General features: G+C 46.5%; 1 protein-coding gene across 1 annotated transcript in view; it reads left to right on the plus strand.

Annotated features, from left to right (window-relative positions):
• Positions 1-24,480, plus strand: part of LOC147736545 (aldehyde dehydrogenase family 3 member B1-like) — a 197,903-nt gene that overhangs the window by 81,519 nt on the left and 91,904 nt on the right. The window contains exon 3 of the mRNA XM_086953293.1: positions 2,562-2,724. Within this exon, the coding sequence (XP_086809419.1) occupies positions 2,562-2,724 (163 nt within the window). The remainder of the gene's footprint in view (positions 1-2,561; positions 2,725-24,480) is intronic.

Raw genomic sequence — 24,480 nt, forward strand, 5'->3', positions numbered from 1 at the left:
TAAATATAGCACACACCATAATGTGTGGAACTTGGGTTTCATCAATGGTGTGCCCCTTGCAGCTCCTCACCCTTAAGACAGTGGTCCACGTTGTCATAACATTGATGCAGCATGTGATTCAGATTCAGGGTTTCTGTGTCAAGCCTTCAAACACCTCCTTGATCCAAGACAAGCTAGTCTTTGAGTAGACGGTCAGCTGTCTTGCCTAATGTTGTGACACCATTCCATGTCAGTCAAAACGTCACCTTACTGGCGTACTGTGCTCTAAGGAGGAGGAGAGACTTCAGTGTTTTGACCGCAAGAGAGTGTTAATCTTTTATATTGATCGTATCAAAGAACACCAGGTGGACAATAAGCTGTTTGTGGGGTTCTCTGGAGTAAAAAAAACAAGATTGTGGAAAGGAGAACCATCTACCACTGGATGGTGCTTTGCATTAAGATCTGCTACACATTGGCAGCCTTCAGAAGGACTGTGTGCTCATACTTCCAGGGCCAAAGCTCCACCCACTGCCTCAGTCCATGTCCTCGACATTTTCCAGGGGGCTACATTGGCAGCCCTACCTATCACAGAGCACTACTACCTGGACAGTCAGATTCAAAGAGAGGGCATCTTGCCCACTCGGTCCTGCAGGGCTTTATGGTTGAGTCCGTTCATAGAATTTATGAATAGGTGCTGCTGTGATATCTATTCAGGAGGTGAGCAATCTGTAACCTGAGATCTCTATCAGAAGAAAAACTTGCTTACCTTTGGTAATGCTGTTTATGTTAGAAACTCCATCTACCTGAAGGTAAGTAACTTGTTCTTCTGTTTGGGAAGCATGCTGACACTCAAAACGGTAACAAGACAAAATATCAAATCCAAAATATAGAATTACCAAAATATCGAAGTCAAAATATAGAATGGACAAAATATCGAATGGACAGAATATAGTGGTGAAAAATATCGAATTGAAGGTAAGTAATTTAATATCGAATAGTCATTTTTACCCCTCCGCTATCCAACGCTTTCCCTACTGTTGCACTCTCTGGAGTGGGAATAGTAATTGTTACCCCTACGCTATCCAACGCTTTCCCTACTGTTGCACTCTCTGGAGTGGGAATAGTAATTTTACCCCTATGCTATCCAACGCTTTCCCTACTGTTGCACTCTCTCGAGTGGGAATAGTCATTTGTATCCCTAGGCTATCCAATGCTTTCCCTACTGTTGCACTCTCTGGAGTGGGGAAAGTAATTTTTACCCCTACACTATCCAACGCTTTCCCTACTGTTGCACTCTCTGCAGTGGGAATAGTAAATGTTATATTTATTATTTAATTAATTTTAAATAACTTTTAAGACCTTTAAAAAAATTCGATATTTTGACTAACTATATTTTTTAAAACTATATTTTTGATTCGATATTTTTGTACTTACGTGTTTGTAGATAGGAATACGATATTTTTGCGTTCTATATTTTTTCTTTGATATTTTGGTAATTCTTTGTTTGTATATTCGATATTATGTCAGTGATCCACTCAAAACACCCACACTCAGAAACTCGATTGCGTGAACATGAAATGGACACTGATCTGATGGTCTAGGTTCCGTGCGTCTAAAGTCAGTGGGTGATTACTAATGATCCTCTATGCTAACATCAGCGTTAGTGTCATAATAATGTTTGATATCAGATCTCTGATAGGGAGAGAGTCAGGGAGTTGTAGTTTTCTTTGTTCATTGTTATATGTGTAGCAGTTCATTCTTTATATATTAAAGTACCTTTCATTTTATACAGTAAGGAACTGACTGGCCATTCTTGAATTAAAGGGTATTTGTGTTCTGAAGTGTCCAAGTCTCCTTACCTCCTTGAGTGAAACTTGAACAGCTTTCCTTTTCTACTCTGAATGAGTTGAGCAATAAATGTGAGTAGGTAGTAATCCATTTGGGAAGGTGGTAGGAGAGCCAAGGTTCACATCTTATATTTTATATCTTTTATTACACTGTTTTGACATTATATTTTTATTAGTGATACACGTGCTGTGTGAGCTCGATCTGTGCTTCACACCACCCTTCAAGAGTAAACCTTGGTCTTTTTGCCCCGTTAAAGTCAAATACCGGGGTTAACAGGCCATTCAGTGAGCTTTCCCAGATCTCTCCTCCCCCCATCGTGCCTTGGATAGCCCATCCTGCCAACACCTTGTCCCTCTATTGTGTCGCTGTCTGGGAGAAATACATGAAGGCCAACTACATCTAGTCATGTGTCCTAGGAAAAAGGCTGCAGGCACAAATTAGTGAGGACAAAAAAATGGCAACTTTCTAAAAGTGGCATTTTCAGAATTGATTTAAAATTATATTTTCTTTGACACCAAACATGATATTTCTGCCAGCTCCCAAACAAAACTTACCTCCTATTAAATGGACAAGGGAACCCGAACATTTGGGGAAAGACCATCCTAAGGCTCACAGGTCTATATTTTCCTAATGCATATCAGTTCTAACTGTCATTGGTCTTCTCCTCAGGTAGCAAATGGTGGTGGCCCCCACAAGTGGGGGTATTTGACTCTCTGCTCTCTTTCTCTCCTCAGTATGCCTGGTTCCCAGGACAATGTGGGTCGTCTCAGGACTTCCTTCAACTCAGGCAAGACCCGACCCATGGAGTATAGACTGTCCCAACTCCAGAATCTCAAGAGGCTCGTTGAAGAGAACAATGACGCTGTTATCGAAGCACTGGCCAAGGACTTACACAGGGTAAGGCAGCACCTAAGTACACGGGGGGTGCACAGGACAGGTATTAATGATACATACACTGGCTCAGAACTTTCACAAAGAGAGAGGGGTGTAAGTACTAGGAGAAGGAGTGATGTCCACAAGGCAGCCATTAATGAGGGTATGGCACAGGGATTTCACAAGATGAGGTGGTGTGTATGCACAAGACAACCACTAATGAGGCAAAGGGACAGATCTACATGCGGTGAGGAGGAAGAGTCTCAGTATCAGAGGGAGGAGAGATGAACCCCAGGCATCCATTAGTAGGGGGCTGCAGAGAAAGAACATAAGGTAAGGGGCCGTAGCATGTGTGGATGATAGGTTTAAATGCTGCAGTACACATCTAGCTACAAAACAATGTAGCTCTGTCCAACAGTGAGCCTAAAGATAAGGGGTGCAGAAGCTAGGCATATGGGAGGATAAGCAGCAGGTTGTACTTGGATGTGATGTTTCTTTAAGAGCAGTAGTAGCCAGCTTGTTGGATATGGGGGTAGAACAAATTTCAATTTGTAGGAGGGTAGCAAGAGAAGCCTTAAAGCCCATTCCTTCTTGCTTTTCTGTTACACTGGCCTGATTAGGCTGCTTCTGGTAGAATGATGTAACCCCATAGCATTTGGAGATGTGTGGCTCACTGGTTAGAAGCAGCAGACTCTGAAGCAGAGATCAGGCCGGGACCAGGGTTCAATTCCAACAACACTGGGATGCCTGGCTTCACCTTGGGGGTGCCCAGGAGGGGCATCTCACAGGTAGAGCCAGGAAGGGTTCCACAGCGTTATACAGCGCCGGGACGCCCCGTTGCTGGGACAGCTGTGCGCTTTACAAGTATACTACATTTACATTTGAGGTTTTTTTATTGCAATTTTTGTGGCAAGGACAGTCATTATCACATATACTAAGTGCTGTGCATAGAATAACACAACAAGACATGGCAGCATTTCGACAGTTGATGTCAATTACATTACATCGATAAGTCATAAAAGGAGCACCACTTTACCCACACCCTTTCATGTTTATGAGGACACCCACAAGCAGCATAAACCAGCTTTTCCTGTTGTGCACAACAGGATACTCCCCCTGCACCAGCACAAAATCGATGGAGGTGTTGGTTGTTTCCATATGGGTGCCTGATCTCTCTTGTCCACCAAGCAGGCCACCCCAAGGAAAACTCGCTCAGCCCGTGGGCTCCCCAGCTCCTCCACCAGCCCCAACAGCGCATTACGCAGAGCCAATTCCTGAGGATGCCTAAGACCTGCTGAGAGCTCCTGGCCCACCTCATCCCAGAAAGAACGTAGCGCCGGGAAGTCCCATGCCATATGGAATAAATCCGCAGCTGGGAGCGCACATCACATGCAAGAAGTTTGGGCATTGGAAGATATTCGGTGCAAGCGGCGTGGGGAGGGATAAGTAGCAATAAGGTAGTTTATTTGAATCATGCGCATACAGGAGGAAATTGCCAGTTCAAGGAGTGCGAGACAGTCCTCCCTCCTGTCATGCTCATAGAGTTCCCCCATCCAATTTACTTTTTTGTGTCTGAGCAGATTGAAGCCATCTGGGGCATGAATGACCAATGAGTGGTAAATCAGAGAGACGGCTCCTTTCCCCAGGTGCCCCAGGAAGATCTTGGCTTCAAGCGGACTGTATACAGGAGGCGGGTGTCTGCTGAGAAGTGTGGTTGCAGAGCGAGTCGCAGCTGAAGGAAGTGAAAAAAAATGAGAACTAGCTTTAGCGTAATGATCCTTTAGATCTTAAAATGACATTACGTTTTCCCCTTTATGCATGTCCCCTAAGTAAGAAATGCCAACTTGGTCCCACTGAGCAAAGCCCTCCAAATTAGAAAGATCTCAGATCTATGTACCCCGCCATAGAGGAGTCATCCCAGTCAAAGGGCTGTCCCAATGGATGACATAGGGCGGCCCTCCAGCAAACGAAAGACACTTTATTGCAGGAAGGCAACGTCGAGGGCCACCACGCTCCATAGAAAAGGTCAAGAAGACCATCAAAACACAAAAGACGCTCTGGACAATATGCAAGGTCATCCCAACCCCCAGCGATCCAATCATTGACTGGTACCAGGCACGCAGTCAAGTAATATATGTATATATCAGACATGCCAAGGCCTCCATCAAAAGGGGACTTAAACGCTGAGTGAAAAGTCACCTGTGAGAGGCTGGCTTAGTATATGGTGCTCACTAATGTAAGTGTAGTACCCTGCACTAATCCAGACAACCCATATGGTGATTTTAGTGGTCTTAGACAACCGTAGAAAGCTTTCTAAGTGTTAGCTGAGGAGAGCAGCCTTCAGGCTTAGTCCAGAAGGAATTTAAGGCAGCTAGTTTTACCAGTAATTAATCATATGGTATAGGTTTAGTGAAAAAGAACCACACAATGTATTTATGAAAATAGGTATTTACTATAAGACACTCACTAACACAATGTATTATCTCCTACCCGGAGATACAAACACAATACTTAGGAAATAGAGCATGTAAGTAGCACAAATACACAATGGGCTCCAGGGGGAGACCAAAAGATACACTAAAATAATGGAATGTGAACCACAACTCAGGACAAGAGTGGACCCAGAGGAGGTAGAAGAGTCGGGTACCCAAGGAACCACCCAAGGTGAGTATCTAGGAACCCCACGGAGGTCACGTGCAGAGTGGGAACACAACTGCGTGCTCAATGTTAGTCAATGGATAAGTCGCAATTAAGTTTTAAAGAAAAAGGACCCTTCCCAGGGGACCCAGAAGACACTGCAGAAGATGGAAGGTTGGAGAGTCGTCCCACCCCTGGATAGCCCAGGTACCAGGATACCTACACCAGGGAAGCCGGGTGAATAGGTGTCAAGTGACGTCGTAAACTGCCATAGACCACAACGGAGGACTTCAGGAAAGGTGCTGCTGGAGAAGAAGACGAAGGAGCCCAGTGGAACTCAAAGGTCGATTCAAGCTGAGAAAAACCTTCAAGCAGAGGGGAGAGAGTCTATGCCACTCAGGAGTGACCAGGAGGCACGGAAGACAAATGCCCACCAATGCCGAGGATGGAGCAGATGTTGATGGTGCCCTTGAAGTTGCAGCTGTGCAGACCATGCAATGCTGTGGAATACCAGGAACCATTTACAAGCTGTCCCACATCTGATGTCGAGAGCCAGGGGGTCAGTCAGCAGGGGCTCCAACAAGCCTTGGCAGCAGCAACCAACGTCGTAGTAGTTGGTAAAGAAGGTGCAGTGTCGGGACCAGCAAGGTCCAAGTGACTCACCACGACTAGGTAAGTCAGCGCAGGCCCTGAACAAGCAGGAAAGACCACTGGAGACAAAGTAAAGCCTCGGGAGGACCCACAGGACGGAGGCACAGGAGTGTCAAGAGGAACTCAAGTAGCTCACCAAAGATGCAGGCCCATGGTGCAAGGGATGTGGTGAGGATGACGATCTTTGCTGCAGGAAAGGCTTGAAGTTGGAGCTTCTTGGAGCCTGAAGATCTCTGAGGAAGAGGCTCAATAAGCCTTGACAACAGCAAGTCAACGTGGTGCACAGGGGTTCTGTTCCAGCGGTTTCGACGAGGGATACTGGCCACAAGCCTATAATGAAGACAGTACAGGCCTCGAGGGAGTTGCAAAACCACCACCTGTGTTGCTGAGCCTTTTGGAGTCCAGGGGAGCCCTGGATCAGCAGACTGGTCCGCTGTGTTGCGGTGCCTGCAGGTGCAGGGAAGTGCCTCCTTCACTTCAAGGGAGATTCTTTCGAGTGTCTTGGATGTCCACATCTCCTGTGAAGAACCTGTATGGAGCATGTGCACAGACGTTGCAGCAGACTTGCAAGACGACAAGAACAGGAGCAGCAGGAGTCTTCGAAGGTTCCAGTCTTGGTTCCCAACGCGAAGTCTAGCAAGGTCCAGAGTGCCGAGACGGTCGAAGATGAAGTGATATGTGGTCAGAATCTTGTCCCACGATGAATCTAGGGACCCACCCACAGGTAAGCCCTTAAGTACCCTAAGGAAAGGGTTGGGACGAATCAGGGGTCCCTCTCAGAGGAGGGGCTGGAGAGTGCGGATCGTGTCGCCGCTATCCCTTCCTTTGGTCTACCAGATGCTTGGAAGGTTGTCTGTCGCGTTTCTTTACCTACTCTGACTTCGTCTCTTTTCTTTCGTTGCATTGCTTCTTTGCGCCACATACCGAGACTGTCGAGCATGATAGGCGTTGTCTTACTGTTACAAAGGGCTATTTCTAACATTTCTATTTTATCAAGGTCGAAGGATCCTATCAGTGGCCACTGTTTCTCTTGGTTTTCTTTGGTATACTTATGCCACAGCTTACTATAGGCTATGGTAACTAATCCATATTTTGTGAACATGTCTTGATTAGGGGTGCCTTCCAGCGGAGCTAGATGGTCCACCTCTAATAAACGGTCCGGGTTGAACCAGTTACCAATCAGTGAGGAGAAGATAGGCATGACAGATCACTATGGGGACAAAGGTCCTTGTTACCTATCCTTCACTACCTGCAAAGACTAGACAGAATATTGCTATTGTTTGCAAATAGTGAATATCTCAAAAGCAAAATCTATTCTGACAATAAAACAGGGAGCTACCCTTACAATCAATCAATCAGTCAATGAGTCAATCAATCAGTGGGGAGAATAAATAGGCTCGCAAAGGTCTGCGTTACCTACCCTTTCACCATCTGCAAAGAGGGAATCTGTTCTTTCCTGTTTGTAGATAGAGAATCTCCAGAAAAACAATCCGCGAACGTTAGTTCGGGTTCAATCATTTAATCAGTGGGGGAGAAGGAAATCTCCAGAGAACAATCTTCAAACAATCAATCAGTGGGGGAGAAAGATAGGCACGATGGATTACAATGGGGACGAAAGTCTGCATTACCTATCCTTCACTGCTTGCAAAGGGAGAGCCTATTGTTTCTCCGTTTGCAGACAGCGAATCTCCAAACGAATCAACAAAGAGTAATACTAGTATTTTCCAATCAATCAAACAATCATTTCGCAATTCGTCGTGTTTACACGACCTTACCCGGACCACATGGGCTGTTTCTCGTCTTCCGCGTCCAGCGCCCGATCGTCCTCCAATCTCCGATATTGCCTCGGCACTCCTGAGGGTTCCCAGTCAGGACCGTAGATCACTCGAGAGAGGTCGATTCGGAACCAGTGAAGTTCGGATGATCGGCTGCCAGACTGTGGTAAATAGTAATTTACCGTCTGAATTTCTATGCGGTAAAGTTCAATAATAATAACTCAATCGGAAATAAAGAGACACAAAGTCCGTGGCAGCTGAGTTTCAAAGTGGGTTTTATTCCATAAAATGGAATGGTTCGAACCTGGATATCATGTTCCTGTCCTCGTAAAGGATCAGGAAGGGATAGAGCATACTTTATTGACAGAACATAACTTTTATAGTTAATGCACAGAATGGTGGCCAATACAGAAGGCGTAACAGCTGAGAGAAAATGAGATAAGGACACATGTGCATAGCAATACGTAATCAGAAGGCGTGCACTAGGGCGTACACAGAGGCGTGTGCTAGGAAACGTCACATGAAAGTGTCACAAGCGGGTGGATACTTAATGGAATCTTGCAGTGTCAGCAGAAATTTGTGGCAAGGGTGCGCACGCAGCAGCATGAGGTGTGACTGACGTGAGGCTGGAGGGTGCAGGGGACTTGACATTTAGCCCTAGAGGGGAGAGAGACAGAAGTCTGGCATGTCAGATCAACTCGTTCCCAAATCATATCTGATATCTTATGTTTAAGGAACCATATTATCTAGAAGGAAAAAGGTCTCTCGGGCAGAGGCTACTCTATACTGAGTGCATATATGCCTACGTGTCTGCGTGTAATGAGAGGAGCCATGGGCCTACCATGGTAACAGAAGCAATGAATTACTTGTATGGAGACAGAGAGGCCGGGCCCTTTGCTCTGCAGCCGGGGAATTGTTTATCTACTCTGCTAGACTGGAATGTGTTTTCGAGGAGCTGAACTCGGCTATACTGATAACTTGAAGGCAAAATACTGTCTTTGGCAGGCAAGCAGGCCGAGCTGGGCACCGCTCGCCGCGCAGGGAGTAGGACAGAGGTCAGGGAGCATCCCACGTTGCAACGTTTCAGGAGGCAGAGAACAGAAAGGCTTGATGGCAGAAATCAGGGCCTAGCCCTGACTAGGGAAAAACGTGAGAGTGCATCATGTAAAGACGTTGGCAAGGCATATTTAGGAACTGAATTATCGATCCATTCATGGCGGATCTGAAAGAGGACATGTTAACGTTGGACGCAAATGTATTTGCGTCTTCATAGCTGGCACAGGAGGGAAGTTACATGCACTGTAAACTCGTACATGGAGACGGTGGGGTACACGTTAGGGAACATTTCTGACCATAAAATTTTATATTTCCTCATTCCCTCCTTGTTCCCTACGGACCCTTCATGATACATCAATCCTCATTAGTCCATCTATTTGTTCATATAACATCATTTGCTCTTCCTTTTTTAGACGGGATTTAGAACGCGGACTTGGATGAGGACAACAGGATGTGGCGCACAGACCGCAAATCGCCGGCCCACATTGTATACATAGGCAACAACTGAATACTATGAGAAGAGCTATTCCGAGGAAGGATAGGACCTTCCATCCCCAGGCTGACAACACGCTCCAGAACCAACCGGACCAAGTCCAAGTATCTGGATTCTGGTGTATCTGACTTGCAATCTTATGGAGGCGTGTAATGGCTTTATATACTGATGGTGCATTATTAGGAATGAAAACACCGCAACTCGATCCGAGAATTTTACAGGCCCCGCCCCTATCGGCCAGGATGACGTCAAGGACGAGACGATTTTGAAGAACGACAAGTCTCATAGCAGACTGTTCCTCGGTCAAGTTACCTAGGGCGGAAGTAGTTTCATTCACTACTGCTTCAAGGGTTCTGGTCAAGTGACGTATAGACTTACTATTAAAGATGGCACCTAAGTAGGGAAAAAAACCTTTATTGAAATTTGTATATTGTTCCCATGCCGTTTCAGTATAATCGACAAGCGGGAGATCTCTCTTGGGTCTGTTAGGTACTAGTCGGGAGTTTCTATGATAATCAGGTGAAGCTAGAAAAACAGGTGGCAGAAGGAATGCAATGTAACATGTCCCATCCCAATCTAGTGGTAAACGTATGTAGGCTGTATGACCACAAATGAAATAGGAATGACGGGTAGCCTTGAATGTAGACTTGCCTCTGTCACTGAATTCGATCACAGTAGTACATTTACTATGACCTAGAGGTACGGAACCATTCTTTCTGACACATAATTCGCCTTTGACGGGTAGTATTGACATAGAGGGTAAATCTGGTCCTGTATCAGACTGAACATTTAGAATCATGAGGTTGAGTGTATAATTACCTAATCCATATACTTCATTTTCTAGGTCGGTCCCTGTCCTTTGTGGAAGACCCTCCTTGTTAGGGTAACATGCTTTATGCAGGACTGTGTTCAGATTTCCCCATATCCAACTACCTTTGTATACTACGGACTCAGAGTCTAAGGAATTTATTAAACTAAACCATGCACCACAGGAACCATTATGTGTGAATGGATATGGGAAGAGAGTCAAGACTCCATTGTATTTCTGGTAGGGAGGAAGTCGGCCACATATCCAACAATTGGTAACATTGCTAGTCTGATGAGAATGCTGTAACATACTGATGAAGGTATTGTTGCGCAGCGCAAGTCGGTAAGATAATTCATGAGGGGGTAGTTCACTGAAAATATGCTCGACAGTGCTGTTTGAAAAGAAATGTGCATGTATGGAGAGAGGGAAATACATATGCAATAGAATACTTGCAGCAATAATCATAAGACTCAGAAAAAACATAATCAGCAATGTCACTATACAGTGACAACGAAGAGATTTACAATATTCTCGTTTCTTGAGCTGTTTCTGTCTATCTCTCTCTCTATTGGGGTCTAACGGATACATGTCAGAAACTGTCTAACCGATTCACCTAGGGGAGGACTTAAACAATTAAACTGTCTGACTTGCTAGACCTCAGCTTTAAACGATACTCTTGTTGAGGAGTTTTCTCTACCAGGGGGAGTTTAGAGTCACTGGAATCTGGGCAGTCCTTAGAGGGGGAGGATGAGTCAGTCTCTGGCGGTGTTCCGTAAAGCTTCTTAACATGACTCATATGGACCCATCCTTTGCGGCCCTCGAGCTTCACTGCCGTCCTCGTGGTCAATAAGACGAGCTTCGGCTCCTGCCAGCGGGGTTCCAGCGGGCTTTTCCTGTCAAAATTGCGCACCAAAACGAATGATCCTGGTGTAATCTCGTGCGGCTTCACCTCGGTGTTGTCGGGAAAGGCTGCAGCTACCTGTGAACGACATGATTGTAGTGCAGACATCAAGGAGGCAAGGTAATCTGTCAACATATTACTATCAACATCAGTTAACTTTCTTGGTATAGGCGTCCCCCACATATTCGGTGGCCTACCAAAGACCACCTCATACGGAGATAGCCCTGTTCTCGAGTGCGCAACCATTCTCATGTAAAATAATGCAACTGGCAGGGCGACTATCCAGTCGACCCCTTTTTCGGCACATATTTTTGCAAGACGAGTTTTCAGTGTCTGATTGTGGCGTTCCACGAGACCTGCTGCCTCGGGATGTCGGACGCAGTGGAATTTCCACTGATATCCTAGCAAGAGGGAAACCTGCTTCATTAATTCAGATGAGAATGGCTGGCCGTTATCTGAGTACACGACACGAGGCAAACCGTACCGTGGAAAAAATTCACGAACCAGCTGCTTGGCAGTGGTCGGAGCAGTGTAATCTGGGACTGGATATGCTTCTGTCCAACGGGAAAGTGCACAAACAACTACGAGGACATATTTGAATCCTCGACATCGTTCCATCTGGATATAATCCATCTGGAGGACTTCAAAAGGGTAATCGTGAAATCCACCTTGCTCTACGGGAATGCTTTTGCCTGGATTGAACTGACAACAAATCATGCAAGTACGCACTTTCTGTTTTGCTGCTGCTCATAAATGTTTGTTGTACAAGAGATTCTGTAAACTGTCTAACATACCTTTTTCTCCCAGATGTGCTGGACTATGTGCAGTATTGATCATAACTTGAACCATAGAGTCGGGGAGAAACCATGTGGCTTTTCCCTTCGTCATCCACCCCTGATCTGTCTGGACCCCTCCTAGTTCAGTCCATTTCTTTATCTCGTCTGGAGTAGCATGTGTCTGTATGTCAATTACATCTAGTGCGGGATCCTTAACTGTCATGCAATGTGTCAATGTCGGAACTATTGTCTTTGTCATGTCTGCTGCAGATGAATGAGTCAGAGCTGTGTGTTTCGCGGTTTGATCTGCCAGGTCATTACCCTGGGAAATGGTATCGGTAACTTTAGTATGTGCTTTACATTTCATGATGGCTATGGCTGAAGGCAGATGTATTGCTTCTAAAAGTGCTTGAATGAGGGGACCATGCTGTATTTTTGCTCCGTGAGAGGTCAAGAAACCTCTTTCCTGCCAGAGCACACCAAAATCGTGTACGACTCCAAAGGCATAACGTGAATCTGTGTATATGTTGACATTCCTGTTTTTGGCTATTATACAGGCTCGGGTCAGAGCAATAAGCTCTGCAGCTTGAGCAGACAGTGTATCAATACGGTGTGTTTCTTTGACTTCAGTTTCAGTGGTCACTGCATATGCGGCCACTAATTCTCCTGTGCTTGTTCTCATACATGAACCATCCACGTAAAGTGTCAGGTCTGGGTTAGTCAGTGCAACATCTGTCAAGTCTCGTCGGGGCTTTGTTACTGCATTAATGACCTCTATACAATCATGTGGAGCTGGATCTGTAATGTTTGAAGGTAACAGTGTGGCAGGATTGAGTATGTTACAGCGTCTGATTTCTATGTGTGGCTGGAACAATGTCAATTCATAACCTGTCAGTCGTGCTATAGTCAAGTGTTGAGTCTGTGTTCTGTTTAAAAGAACTTCCACAGAGTGTGGAACTTGTACTGTCAGAGGATGTCCTAACACTATGGAATCACTTTGTCGGATTGCTAAGGCTGTTGCAGCAACTGATTTTAAGCACGCAGGCAGGGCCTGGGCTACTGGGTCTAGTGTACTTGAAAAATAAGCACAGGGCTTATGTGAACCTGCTTGATCTTGTGTGAGGACAGACAATGCTGTACCATCACGTTCTGTAACAAAAAGTGTAAAAGGTTTGCTGTAACATGGTGTCGCTAAAACTGGTGCCTGACATAATGCTTTCTTTAATTCTTCAAAAGCCTGTGTATGTTCCTGAGTCCAAGGGAGGACAGTCGAAGTCGCTGCCTCCTGTGTTGTCAACTGTATAAGTGGCTTGGCTAGGAATGCGTACTGGGGAATCCATTGTCGGCAGTAAGAGGTGAGGCCAATGAAGGCCCGCACTTCCTTTTGTGTCGTGGGTTGCGGTAGGTGTGCAATTAACTCGATGCGGTCAGGTGTTAGCTGTCTCCCCCTCTTTGACAGCAAGTGCCCAAGGTACACCACTTGCTGAACACAGAATTGTAACTTTTAAGGGGAAACCTTGTGTCCCTTGTCTGCTAGAAAGTGTTAGACTGTCAGTGATGCATGTTCACATTCAGGTTCGCTACGAGCGGTGATCAGCAGATCATCGACGTACTGCAGCAAGGCAGTGTTAACTGGCATTTGAATACTGTCAAGTTGTCGTTTTAAGGCTTGGCTGTAGATGCTGGGGCTTTCTGTGAATCCTTGAGGTGCGCGTGCAAATTTGAAGCTTCGGCCATTTAAACAGAATCCGAAGAGATATTGGCTTTCTGGATCAATGGGGACACTGAAGAAGGCGTTCTTAAGGTCAATTACAGTAAAGAACGTTGCCTCTGAATCAATAGCAGTCAATAAGGATGAGATGTCGGGGACCACAGGGTACTGCGGCACAATGCATTTATTTAGTTCTCGCAGATCAATCACCAACCGATAAACAGGTGGTGCATTTGGGTCAGTACGTTTAAGAATCGGAATGATAGGGGAATTACATAGATTGGAGTCGGTTTCAACAACCACTCCCTGTGCAATGAGCTCTTCAATGATTTCCAGTAAAGCCACTACAGCATCGGGTGGTAACTTGTATTGTCGTATTCGGGGCAGAATAACACCTGGCTTGAGTGTAACACGATATGGTGTAATGTGCATACAACCTACATCAGTTGGGCCTTTTGCCCATAAATGCTTTGGTACATTTTTCAATCTGTCATCAAAATCTCGTAACACATAGTGACCCTTAAAGTCACGCAGAAATAGTCTAACTCCTTCCGGAGAACAACATATGACCGCTCCTAGAGCCTTCAGTGTCTTGATACCTAACAAGTTTTCGGGACATGACTTCGTGAGTAATAAGTCTGTATTACGTGATAATGGACCAACTGCTAAGGGAACGGGTTTCGATACTTCATTAACAATAGGCTGTCCTGAAAAACCAAGGGAAACATTCTGTGTGCCTGAGAGGGGTGCCCCTGGAACCTCATTGTGACTTATCGTTGTTCGACTTGCCCCTGTATCAATCAGAAACTTTCTATCTTTTCCTAAAACTTGACTATGTACATAAGGACCATCTTGATCTACAGGCACTTCAATAAGAGGCAAGCCAACTTCCCTCTCTAGGCTGTTTCATGTGTATCGCTGATAATCGGGGTAATCAGATTGGGCATACTGGTACATCTGTTGTGAGACTTGCTGTGCAGCGGCAATAGGCTGAGGCTGTGGTACTGCTACCGTCTGTACTGTCTGTTGGGGAGCATGCATTGGCTGTGTGTTCTGTGGAACATGTTGCTGGACCTGATGTTGGATCTGGTCCTGTCTAGGCTGACGGGGTCTCTCTTTAGTTTTACCTGTGGATATGTTGTGTTTCAGAACGGCACATTCATTTACATAGTGACCTGGCTGTTTGCAATAGTTGCACGTCCCTTTAACGGGAGCCGCCGCATTACTAGACTGTGTCATACCCCTTTTCTGACCGTCAGCTGGAACTGACTGAGCAACTAACATTTTCATTTTCGTATCTTTCATACGTCTTTGTTCATGATCTTGTTCCTCTCTAATCCTGTTCTGGTGGTACTGTAACATTTGTAACATTTGGGATGGTGAATTTGCTTGCCATGTACTCTCGACTTTATATACACGGTTCTTAACCTGAGGCAGGGAATTCTCGACTAATTTGGTTACAAAAAGGTGCGGGTATGACTCGCTACTTGGTTTCAGACCACTGTTAATAATTAAACATTTCTCGAATCTAGAATAATAATCACTAGTGTCTTCATCGTGTTTCTGTTTACAGGCTGAGATTGCATCCCAGTCTTCCTTTTTCGTTGTCAATAATCTTGGCAGAACTTGTACAATTAATCCGGGTAATGCTTTAGCTTTGTCCCCAAGGCCTACCCCTGGAGTACGACCATTTTCTTCGTCCTCTATTTCGGTCCAATTAATCTTTTTATCTCCCACCTCCCATTCTTTCTCTTTGAGTTTCTCGTAAATGCCGGCTGGCAACAGTACTTTTAACATTTTCATAATATCTGAATATGTATAGTCACCCATGAGTAGCATATCTTTAATTTCTCGGTGAAAACCTGCAGGGTCTTTATCGTGACAGGGTACTAGTTTCTTCATTTCTAGCAATTCTATTTTAGTGAGGGGTGTATATACATATACACGTTCTAGTGTGTCATCTTCTTTTCTCACTGGATGTACTTCTCGTAAGGGATTCTGTCTGTCGAAGTAATAAGTTTTTCTTTCTTGGGGTGATGGAGCTGACATAAACTGTGGTTTCAGGAACGTATTATGCTTGAGTCTCTGTTCTAGGATTTCTTTAATTAAATCGGTACCTAGACCTCTCCATTTATTAGAGAGCAGTTCTACCAATATGTCCGGTAAGGGACCTGGATCAGAATGTTGGCTTTTAAACAGACTAATGAGATGCTGAATCATGTATACACTAGCTAATTTTTGTTCATCAGGGGAAAGGCTCAAGAACGTCTGAGCTACTACATCATCATTATACGAACTAGAATTGTCAGCCCATTGTACGGCGGACCGAGCTAGTTCTTGTTCATCCATAGAATTGAGTACATGGTACCCCATTCGATCTTGAAGTATTTTATCGGTAGCCTGAAACAAATGTTCAGGAGTCCTTGGATTTGACATGGCTGCTTGAAAAACTCTCTTACTTTCTGGACGTACTGGACGCATATTATTATTAAAGTATCTTCCCTTACCTACATAAGCTATCACTTCTTTAGTTGGTAATTGCAATGTTTGTGTCACTGTCTCGGGTTGCTCCTCTTCCCCAGAGGATTCATTCTTGTCTGAATCTATTCCTATTTCACGCTGTCTTCTTTCGTGTATTTGTACTACTGCTTTTCGGATCTTTTTGTACATGCTATTTATACAATTCTGTTTATCATGTTTTCCATCTGCTATATTCTGACCCAATTTGTTAAGTGCATTCATCTCATCTTGGTCTACACCAGGCCTGTCTTGATCTCTTATCAAGCAGTTTATGAAGAAACGTAATATCATGCCTTGGATGTCAACTTTCTGATATGCCAGGGCCTCGCCAATGCTTTCAGGACCTACCCCCGTTTGGACAAAATGATATATTCTGTCTAGATGATCAATCATTCCCGGCAATAACATTAAGTGGTTGGCAACTCGCCGTAGACGTACTGATGCTAGCATCATTCTGTCGTCTTTACCGGGTACTGGATCATATCTACAGTCTGTGAGAGGTTCCTTAAGTATGTCATAATTCACTGTCTGGGGTGTACGTTGATGTGCTAGATCCCTATAAGTCAGTCTATGTGCTTGTGGCGGCGTCTGAAAACCTCCTGTCGCACCTCCTGCGGTGCCAGGTAAAAAGGGATTCAGTGGATTCGTGCCAGGAATAATAGGTGCAGGAAGAACTGGAGCTGGGAGAACAGGCGCAGGATGTAGAACGGGAGGAGGAGTTTGTTGTTGCGGAAGTGGTTGGTCATTTCGGGGCAGAGTGCCACCAGCGGGTGGTGCCTGGACACGTGGATTTGTATATGCGGGAGCTACATCATCTAAATAGGATGAAAGGAATATGTCCTTTGCGGTCTTGTGGCGTACTTTGGTCGGAACTAATGGAGGGGGCAGGTCTTTCGGTATTTCCGGGGTGGCCTTAGGTAAGCCCTCGGCAAGACAGGATACATACCATTCGCCAGAGTATTTCGCTGTCGGTCTACCTGTTCTGCTTTGACTCGTATGCCTTCCTCGACTAATTCATTTTCTCGGACTTTTTCGGAGTCCTCCCTATGTTTCTCGGCTTTTCTAAATTCTTTTTCTGTTCGTTTATGAGATTCTTTACGCCACAATTCTATGGCGTCTTTTTGTGATTGTCTGGCTTTCTTTTTCCATAGTGCTTCTTCGACTCTCATGATGCAATCTGCATCCCATGTCCCTGTAACGGGCCACCTATATTTCTCTTCCAGATGTTTAGTGTAATCAGCCCATAAATCTAGGTATAGTATGGCCTCGAAGCCATGTTTGTGGTACATAAAATTTCCGGGAGTGTCCCTGGGGGGGACAGGAATCGCTTCCTCGAGTATCCCTTTCCTAGTTCCTATCTGTCTCAGTTTACTGAACAACGGCATCTTGATATTTGATACTTGATACTTACTTGAACCTGAACACAGTGAATACAATAGACACAGTAATGAAGATCGAACAATCACTCATACCACGACATTTAAAACACACTGAAACATTTTTTTAAAAACGAACAATAATGATTAGAGTGAAACTAGCTAACTGCATACTGGATATACTGCTAAACAGTACAGATACACCGCTAAAACAGTGCATACCGGGTCTGTGTACCCAGACCCGTCTTGACCGGCACAAATTAATGCGCTCGTCTAGATGCGTCCCCAGCAACGGTACTCACCGGGAAGCACGGAACAGAAGGCCTCGGAAACTCGACTGGGCTGGACCGGACTCGACTCGACTCGACTCGTGACGTAGGTACTTCGGAACTGGTGGGCCTCTAGATACCTCGGACCTTACTCTTTGGCTGGGCTCTGGTCGGGATCCTCCGCACTCCTCACCACCTCGTCTGGGTGCTGATCGCAGTCTCCGTCACCTCCGTAGGCCTGAGGGAGATACAGGAAATCCTGCGGGTACGCGTAATTGTCCGTCTTGGCTGGAGCAGGGGGCGAAGCCTGCAACGCACCTACCGGCGCGTGGGGTGGGGGAGGGGTCCCTATTCGGGCGCCAAAATTATGTGGTAAATAGTAATTTACCGTCTGAATTTCTATGCGGTAAAGTTCAATAATAATAACTCAATCGGAAATAAAGAGACACAAAGTCCGTGGCAGCTGAGTTTCAAAGTGGGTTTTATTCCATAAAATGGAATGGTTCGAACCTGGATATCATGTTCCTGTCCCCGTAAAGGATCAGGAAGGGATAGAGCATACTTTATTGACAGAACATAACTTTTATAGTTAATGCACAGAATGGTGGCCAATACAGAAGGCGTAACAGCTGAGAGAAAACGAGATAAGGACACATGTGCATAGCAATACGTAATCAGAAGGCGTGCACTAGGGCGTACACAGAGGCGTGTGCTAGGAAACGTCACATGAAAGTGTCACAAGCGGGTGGATACTTAATGGAATCTTGCAGTGTCAGCAGAAATTTGTGGCAAGGGTGCGCGCGCAGCAGCATGACGTGTGACTGACGTGAGGCTGGAGGGTGCAGGGGACTTGACATTTAGCCCTAGAGGGGAGAGAGACAGAAGTCTGGCATGTCAGATCAACTCGTTCCCAAATCATATCTGATATCTTATGTTTAAGGAACCATATTATCTAGAAGGAAAAAGGTCTCTCGGGCAGAGGCTACTCTATACTGAGTGCATATATGCCTACGTGTCTGCGTGTAATGAGAGGAGCCATGGGCCTACCATGGTAACAGAAGCAATGAATTACTTGTATGGAGACAGAGAGGCCGGGCCCTTTGCTCTGCAGCCGGGGAATTGTTTATCTACTCTGCTAGACTGGAATGTGTTTTCGAGGAGCTGAACTCGGCTATACTGATAACTTGAAGGCAAAATACTGTCTTTGGCAGGCAAGCAGGCCGAGCTGGGCACCGCTCGCCGCGCAGGGAGTAGGACAGAGGTCAGGGAGCATCCCACGTTGCAACGTTTCAGGAGGCAGAGAACAAAAAGGCTTGATGGCAGAAATCAGGGCCTAGCCCTGACTAGGGAAAAACGTGAGAGTGCATCATGTAAAGACGTTGGCAAGGCATATTTAGGAACTGAATTATCGATCCATTCATGGCGGATCTGAAAGAGGACATGTTAACGTTGGACGCAAATGTATTTGCGTCTTCATAGCTGGCACAGGAGGGAAGTTACATGCACTGTAAACTCGTACATGGAGACGGTGGGGTACACGTTAGGGAACATTTCTGACCATAAAATTTTATATTTCCTCAAGACGAGGGTCTATTGGGCAGGAGCTCTCCCGATCGTTGCAGTCGTTCACTCTGTCGTCAGGACCTCTCCCACTGGATCCACGTGTCGCTGATGGGCCCCACGTTTGGGACGCCAATTGTAAAAGGTAGGAAGCAACCAATAAACAAAGATCCTTAAGTGTTGCCCGGCGGTGTCGCCTCTTTAACCCACAAAATATTAATCAATGAAGAGGCAGGCGCTGGAGACTGGAAGGCTGGAAACAAGGGTTTATTCTCTCCGGAGGAGAACACATCAGTTCAGACAGCAAGTATCGTCACGAGGTGCTCTAACCGCATCTCTGAGGCCTGGCCTCTTATACACAGATTTATTACTTTATTGCATAAAACACATCTCTGTCAACCCTTTGATGTACGGAAAGACATCCTCGGAATCCCCGCTTTAGGCCCGTTCCCACACACATTTACAGTTGAGGTCCCCACCCCGGTCACAACAGATGATGATTATCGCGCAGCTGGACATTCCGCCGATTCACGGAATGTGTGAGGTTGATCGGATCTCATGGGGTGGGGGCTTTGATCAGCTCAAGGATCAATTGATGGGGGGGGGGGGTGTTTCCTACTGTACAGGAGGAAGGGGGCAATGACAGTATCCGCAGGGCCAGGTGGCAGCTTGGGAACGAGTGAGACAAACGGGCACAAAGGAAAGAGGGGTGTTATCAAGGGATCCGGGACCATGAAAGGGATGGAGGGAGGTGTCGCGCTGGGAACAGGATGGGGTTCCGAGGCAGAGCTGCGTGGAAGAGAGGTTTATGACCCATGGCATGTGAGAGCGGGGGCTGTCAGCGTGCGGGGGATGTGCTTGTGAGGGCGAAGAGCCGTGCTAGGGGTCAGTGGCGTGCAGAGTGTGGTTCTGACCAAGGCGCCTAAAATGGCGGGTGTGCACAACAAAAAGTGTGGCATCGGGGGAAAAGGCAAGATGGCGCAGATAATGTTTACCAAACCGTATTAATTTTCCACACACCCACAGGTAAGCCCTTAAGTACCCTAAGGAAAGGGTTGGGACGAATCAGGGGTCCCTCTCAGAGGAGGGGCTGGAGAGTGCGGAGGATACTCCTTTGTCCATTTTCATTCCAGAGCGAGAGCCAACTGCTCCCTTTACTGGTTTGAACTGGAGTATGCAAGGAGGGTACCAAGAGTGCCCTTCAAGCAGTCTCAGTGGCGCTGGCAAGCGCCCCCACCCTGCCCCAATACACTAAACCCTGTCTGGGAGGTGGTCTCACCTCCCTGTGACAGGATATCTATTGTTCTGCCTTCCTCTGTTTGAGCACCACTCAGCAGCAGGAGGGCAGAAACATGTCTCTGGTCGGCAGCAGCCCTAGCTTGCTGTCCGGTTTTGGAAGACTGGTGCCAGGAGCATTGTGGGCCTCCCAGAGGAGCTCTACGGTGCATTGAATAATACCTCCCACACCGTTTACGGTGTTAGGGTATGATTCCAACATGTTTGATACCAAACATGACAGGGTTCGTTACATCCAGTTTAGAGATGTTGGGCCCGATTCACAGAATTAACTTAAGACTCAATCCTAAACTTACTACTATTTTGGTATTCACAGAATGCACTTACTACGTTTGGCATTCTGTCTTCAGACAAACTTAAGACAGACTTAAGACAAAATCCTAACTTCTGTGAATACCAAAAGTAGTAAGTTCATTCTGTGAATGCCTAAAGTAGTAAGTGCATTCTGTGAATACCAAAATAGTAGTAAGTTTAGGATTGAGTCTTAAGTTCATTCTGTGAATCGGGCCCGTTCATCGCATAATGACACATGGCCACTCTATATATCATAATGGCTAATGCACTTACAACTCGGGAGAATGGACTCCAAAGGTTGTAGGGGTGTGAAAAACCTGTATGGAACACGTGCACAGACGTTGCAGCAGACTTGCAGGAGATCAGGAGCAGCAGGAGTCTTCCCAGTTGCAGTCTTGGGGCCCGATTCACAGAACTAACTTAAGACAAAATCCTAAACTTACTACTTTTGGTATTCACAGAAGTTAGGATTTTGTCTTAAGACAGACTTAAGACAGACTTAAGTTAGGATTCTGTCTTAAGTCTGTCTTAAGTCTGTCTTAAGTCTGTCTTAAGACAAAATCCTAACTTCTGTGAATACCAAAAGTAGTAAGTTTAGGAATTTGTCTTAAGTTAGTTCTGTGAATCGGGCCCTTTGTTCCCAACGCGAAGTCCAGCGAGGTCCAGGGTGCCCAGATGGTCGAAGATGAAGTGGTATGGGATCAGATTCTTGTCACACAGATAAGCCCCTAAGGAAAGGGTTTAGACAATTCAGGTGTCCCTCCCAGAGGAGGGGCTGGACAGTGCGGAGGATACGCTCATGTTCTTTGTCCAGTTTCATGCCAGAGCAGGAGCCAACAGCTCCCTTAACTGGTTTGAACTGGTGTATGCACCAAGTGTGCCCCTCAAGCAGTCTCAGTGGCACTGGCAAGCGCCCCTAACCCTGCCCCAATACACTAAATCCTGTATGGGAGATGGTCACACCTCCCTGTGTCAGGATATCTATTTCTTCTGCCTTCCCCTGCTCGAGCTTGGCTCAGCAGCAGGAGGGCGAACATGACTCTGGTCGGCAGCAGCCCTGCTTGCTGTCCGGTTTTGGAAGACTGGTACAGGGAGCACAGAGGGCCTCCCGGAGGAGCTTTACAGTGCATTGAATCATACCTCCCACACCATTTACAGCACAAGGGTATGATTCCAACATATTTGATACCAAACATGACAGGGTTTGTTACATCCATTTTAGAGATGGTCATCGCGTAATAACGCATGGCCACTCTACATATCGTAATGGCTAATGCAATTACAACCCGGGAGAACGGACTCCGAAGGTTGTAGGGGTGTCCCGCTCATGCAGGGGTACCCTCACACTTAGAACCGAACACTGCATGAAAGGCCTGCCTTAGGGGTGACTTATAGGTTTTCAGTGCAGTGACCTTAGATATAAGAAAACTTATATCTGTTGTAAGTGGTGATAGCACCAGCTAACACAGTCTGCAACGGCAGGCCTGTAGTCACAATTTGAGTGGTCTCTCATGGGTGGCATAATGCATGCTTAAGCCCATGGGTGACCCCTGGTGTACCTATGCCCTGGGTACCACAGTACCATATACTAGGGACTTATAATGGTACATCAGTTGCCAATTTGGGGTGCACCTAAGTACTCACCAATCCAATGTTGGGAAGAAATCACATAGACTAGGGTCCTGATTAGGAGGATACCAGTCAGACTAGTCAGTAAAATATAATGACACCAGCCTAAAGTGGGAGGCGACCATGGAAGTAGATCCTGCTTTCCGACATCACCCTATGATGCCCACCTGCCCACACAAAGTCTGTGAGTTTATAAGTCACTGAGTGGAACTACCTGCGAGGAATGAGGTAGGGATAGTTTCCTAGGATGTACAGATAGTGGGGTAGACACCATCTTGAACAACGTGATGCGCCCCAAAGGATTAAGGGGTAGGTTAGCCCAGCGGTGTAAGTGGGGAGACGATGTGGCCTAATGGGGAGAGCGGCCGACCTCGAATCTGGGGAACTGGGTTCAAGTTTCTGCAGATACGCTCAACAACCTGTGATTCTAGGCAAAGCACTTAGGGCCCGATGTAGGTAAACGCGATTTTCCGATTTCAAAATACCGAGGCGGGCCGAATCGGTATTCTGAAATCGGAAAACGAGATGTAGGGAAAAAAAACCGAATGAAAACCGATTCGGTCGGCATCGGTAATGAGATTCGGTACGTTCCGATTCAGCTCGGTCCGAATCGGAAATTACCGAATCGGCCAACAACGAATCGGAAAACACCGAATCGGCTACCACCGAATCGGATATTTCCGATTCGGCGAATACCGATTCGGTAAAAGCCGATTCGGTAAAAACCGAATCAGCAATCATAGACCCATGGCGAAAAAGCCCATAGGAATGCATTGCATGAACCGATTCGGCTTTTACCGATTCGGATAATACCGAATCGGATTTTACCGAATCGGATTTTACCGAATCGGTAAAAGCCGACTCGGCAATAGGCGATTCAGCCAATGAGGTGGCTCCCCCTCCCCCACCCAAACAGGGAGTGGCAACCCTGGCAGGTGCAGACAATTAAGAAGTTTCTAGAAGTTTCTGGAAAGCCTGCCTGAGCCCAACACACAGTTAGCAGCAGTGGGAGAAGGAGGTTGCAGACTGAACAGCAGAAAATGGAAGATCAGGCAGGAAGCCAGAAGTCCTCCCAAAAGAGGAAGCCCAAATTCACCACCACAGAACTTCAGGTGCTGGTTGAGGAGGTGGTGAGGGTGCACCGCCAGCTCTTTGGCAAGCTGTCCCTCAACGTGCCAGACAGCACCAAGAGGAGATTGTGGGCCGACATCGCCCAGAAGGTCAATGCTGCTGGAGTCACCCCCAGGTCCATTGAGGAACTTAAGAAAAGGTTTTACGACCTCCGCAGCCTCACGAAGAGGAAGCTGGCCGACCTCCAAAGGCAGGCTGGACACACCGGAGGAGGCAAGAACCCGGCGCCACCCCTCACCGAGCTGGAGGAAATTGTCTCCAGCACCATCGAGAGGGAGAGCATCGTAGGGATCGGGACCCTGGACAGCACTGCGATGGCCACAGCTACAGGTAAGAAGCATGCGCATCATGACACACCCTACCAGACACCTCCCCATTAGACACAATGCATAGGCAAACACCAGCACTGTACTGTCACCAACATACAAGAGACAAGCATCATGGTACATGTAGTCAGCAGAAGTTAGCCAAATATGTCAGTGCAGAATCACAAGACAGGAAACAGTGTGACACGGTGTAAGGAGATGCAAGGACATGTGGAATGCCATAATTGTACTGACTGTAATACATCGGCACTCAGTTTACAAATGCTTCTTTGTACCTAGGGGCACCATCAGGCAGCACCACTGTGGCAGCAGAGGGAGCTTCGACATCAAATACTGCAGTGGCAGGGCCGAGCACCAGCCAGCCTGGCCAGGAGGAGGAGGATGAGGATGAGGAAGGAGACACCCCAGGGCTTGGAATGGAGGGAGTCCTGGTGATTGATTTCCAGGCAGTGCACTCCCCAGTACTGCCCAGCTCACCCCCCTTGCAATTTTCACCATACAACTCCCCTACAAGGCAGACCATTCCGCCGACAACAGCTCCTGCCACAACCGTGGCCTTGCCACCCGTCCA

The sequence above is a fragment of the Lissotriton vulgaris genome, chromosome 1_2 (genome assembly GCF_964263255.1).
Source record: "Lissotriton vulgaris chromosome 1_2, aLisVul1.2, whole genome shotgun sequence".
Taxonomy (NCBI): domain Eukaryota; kingdom Metazoa; phylum Chordata; class Amphibia; order Caudata; family Salamandridae; genus Lissotriton; species Lissotriton vulgaris.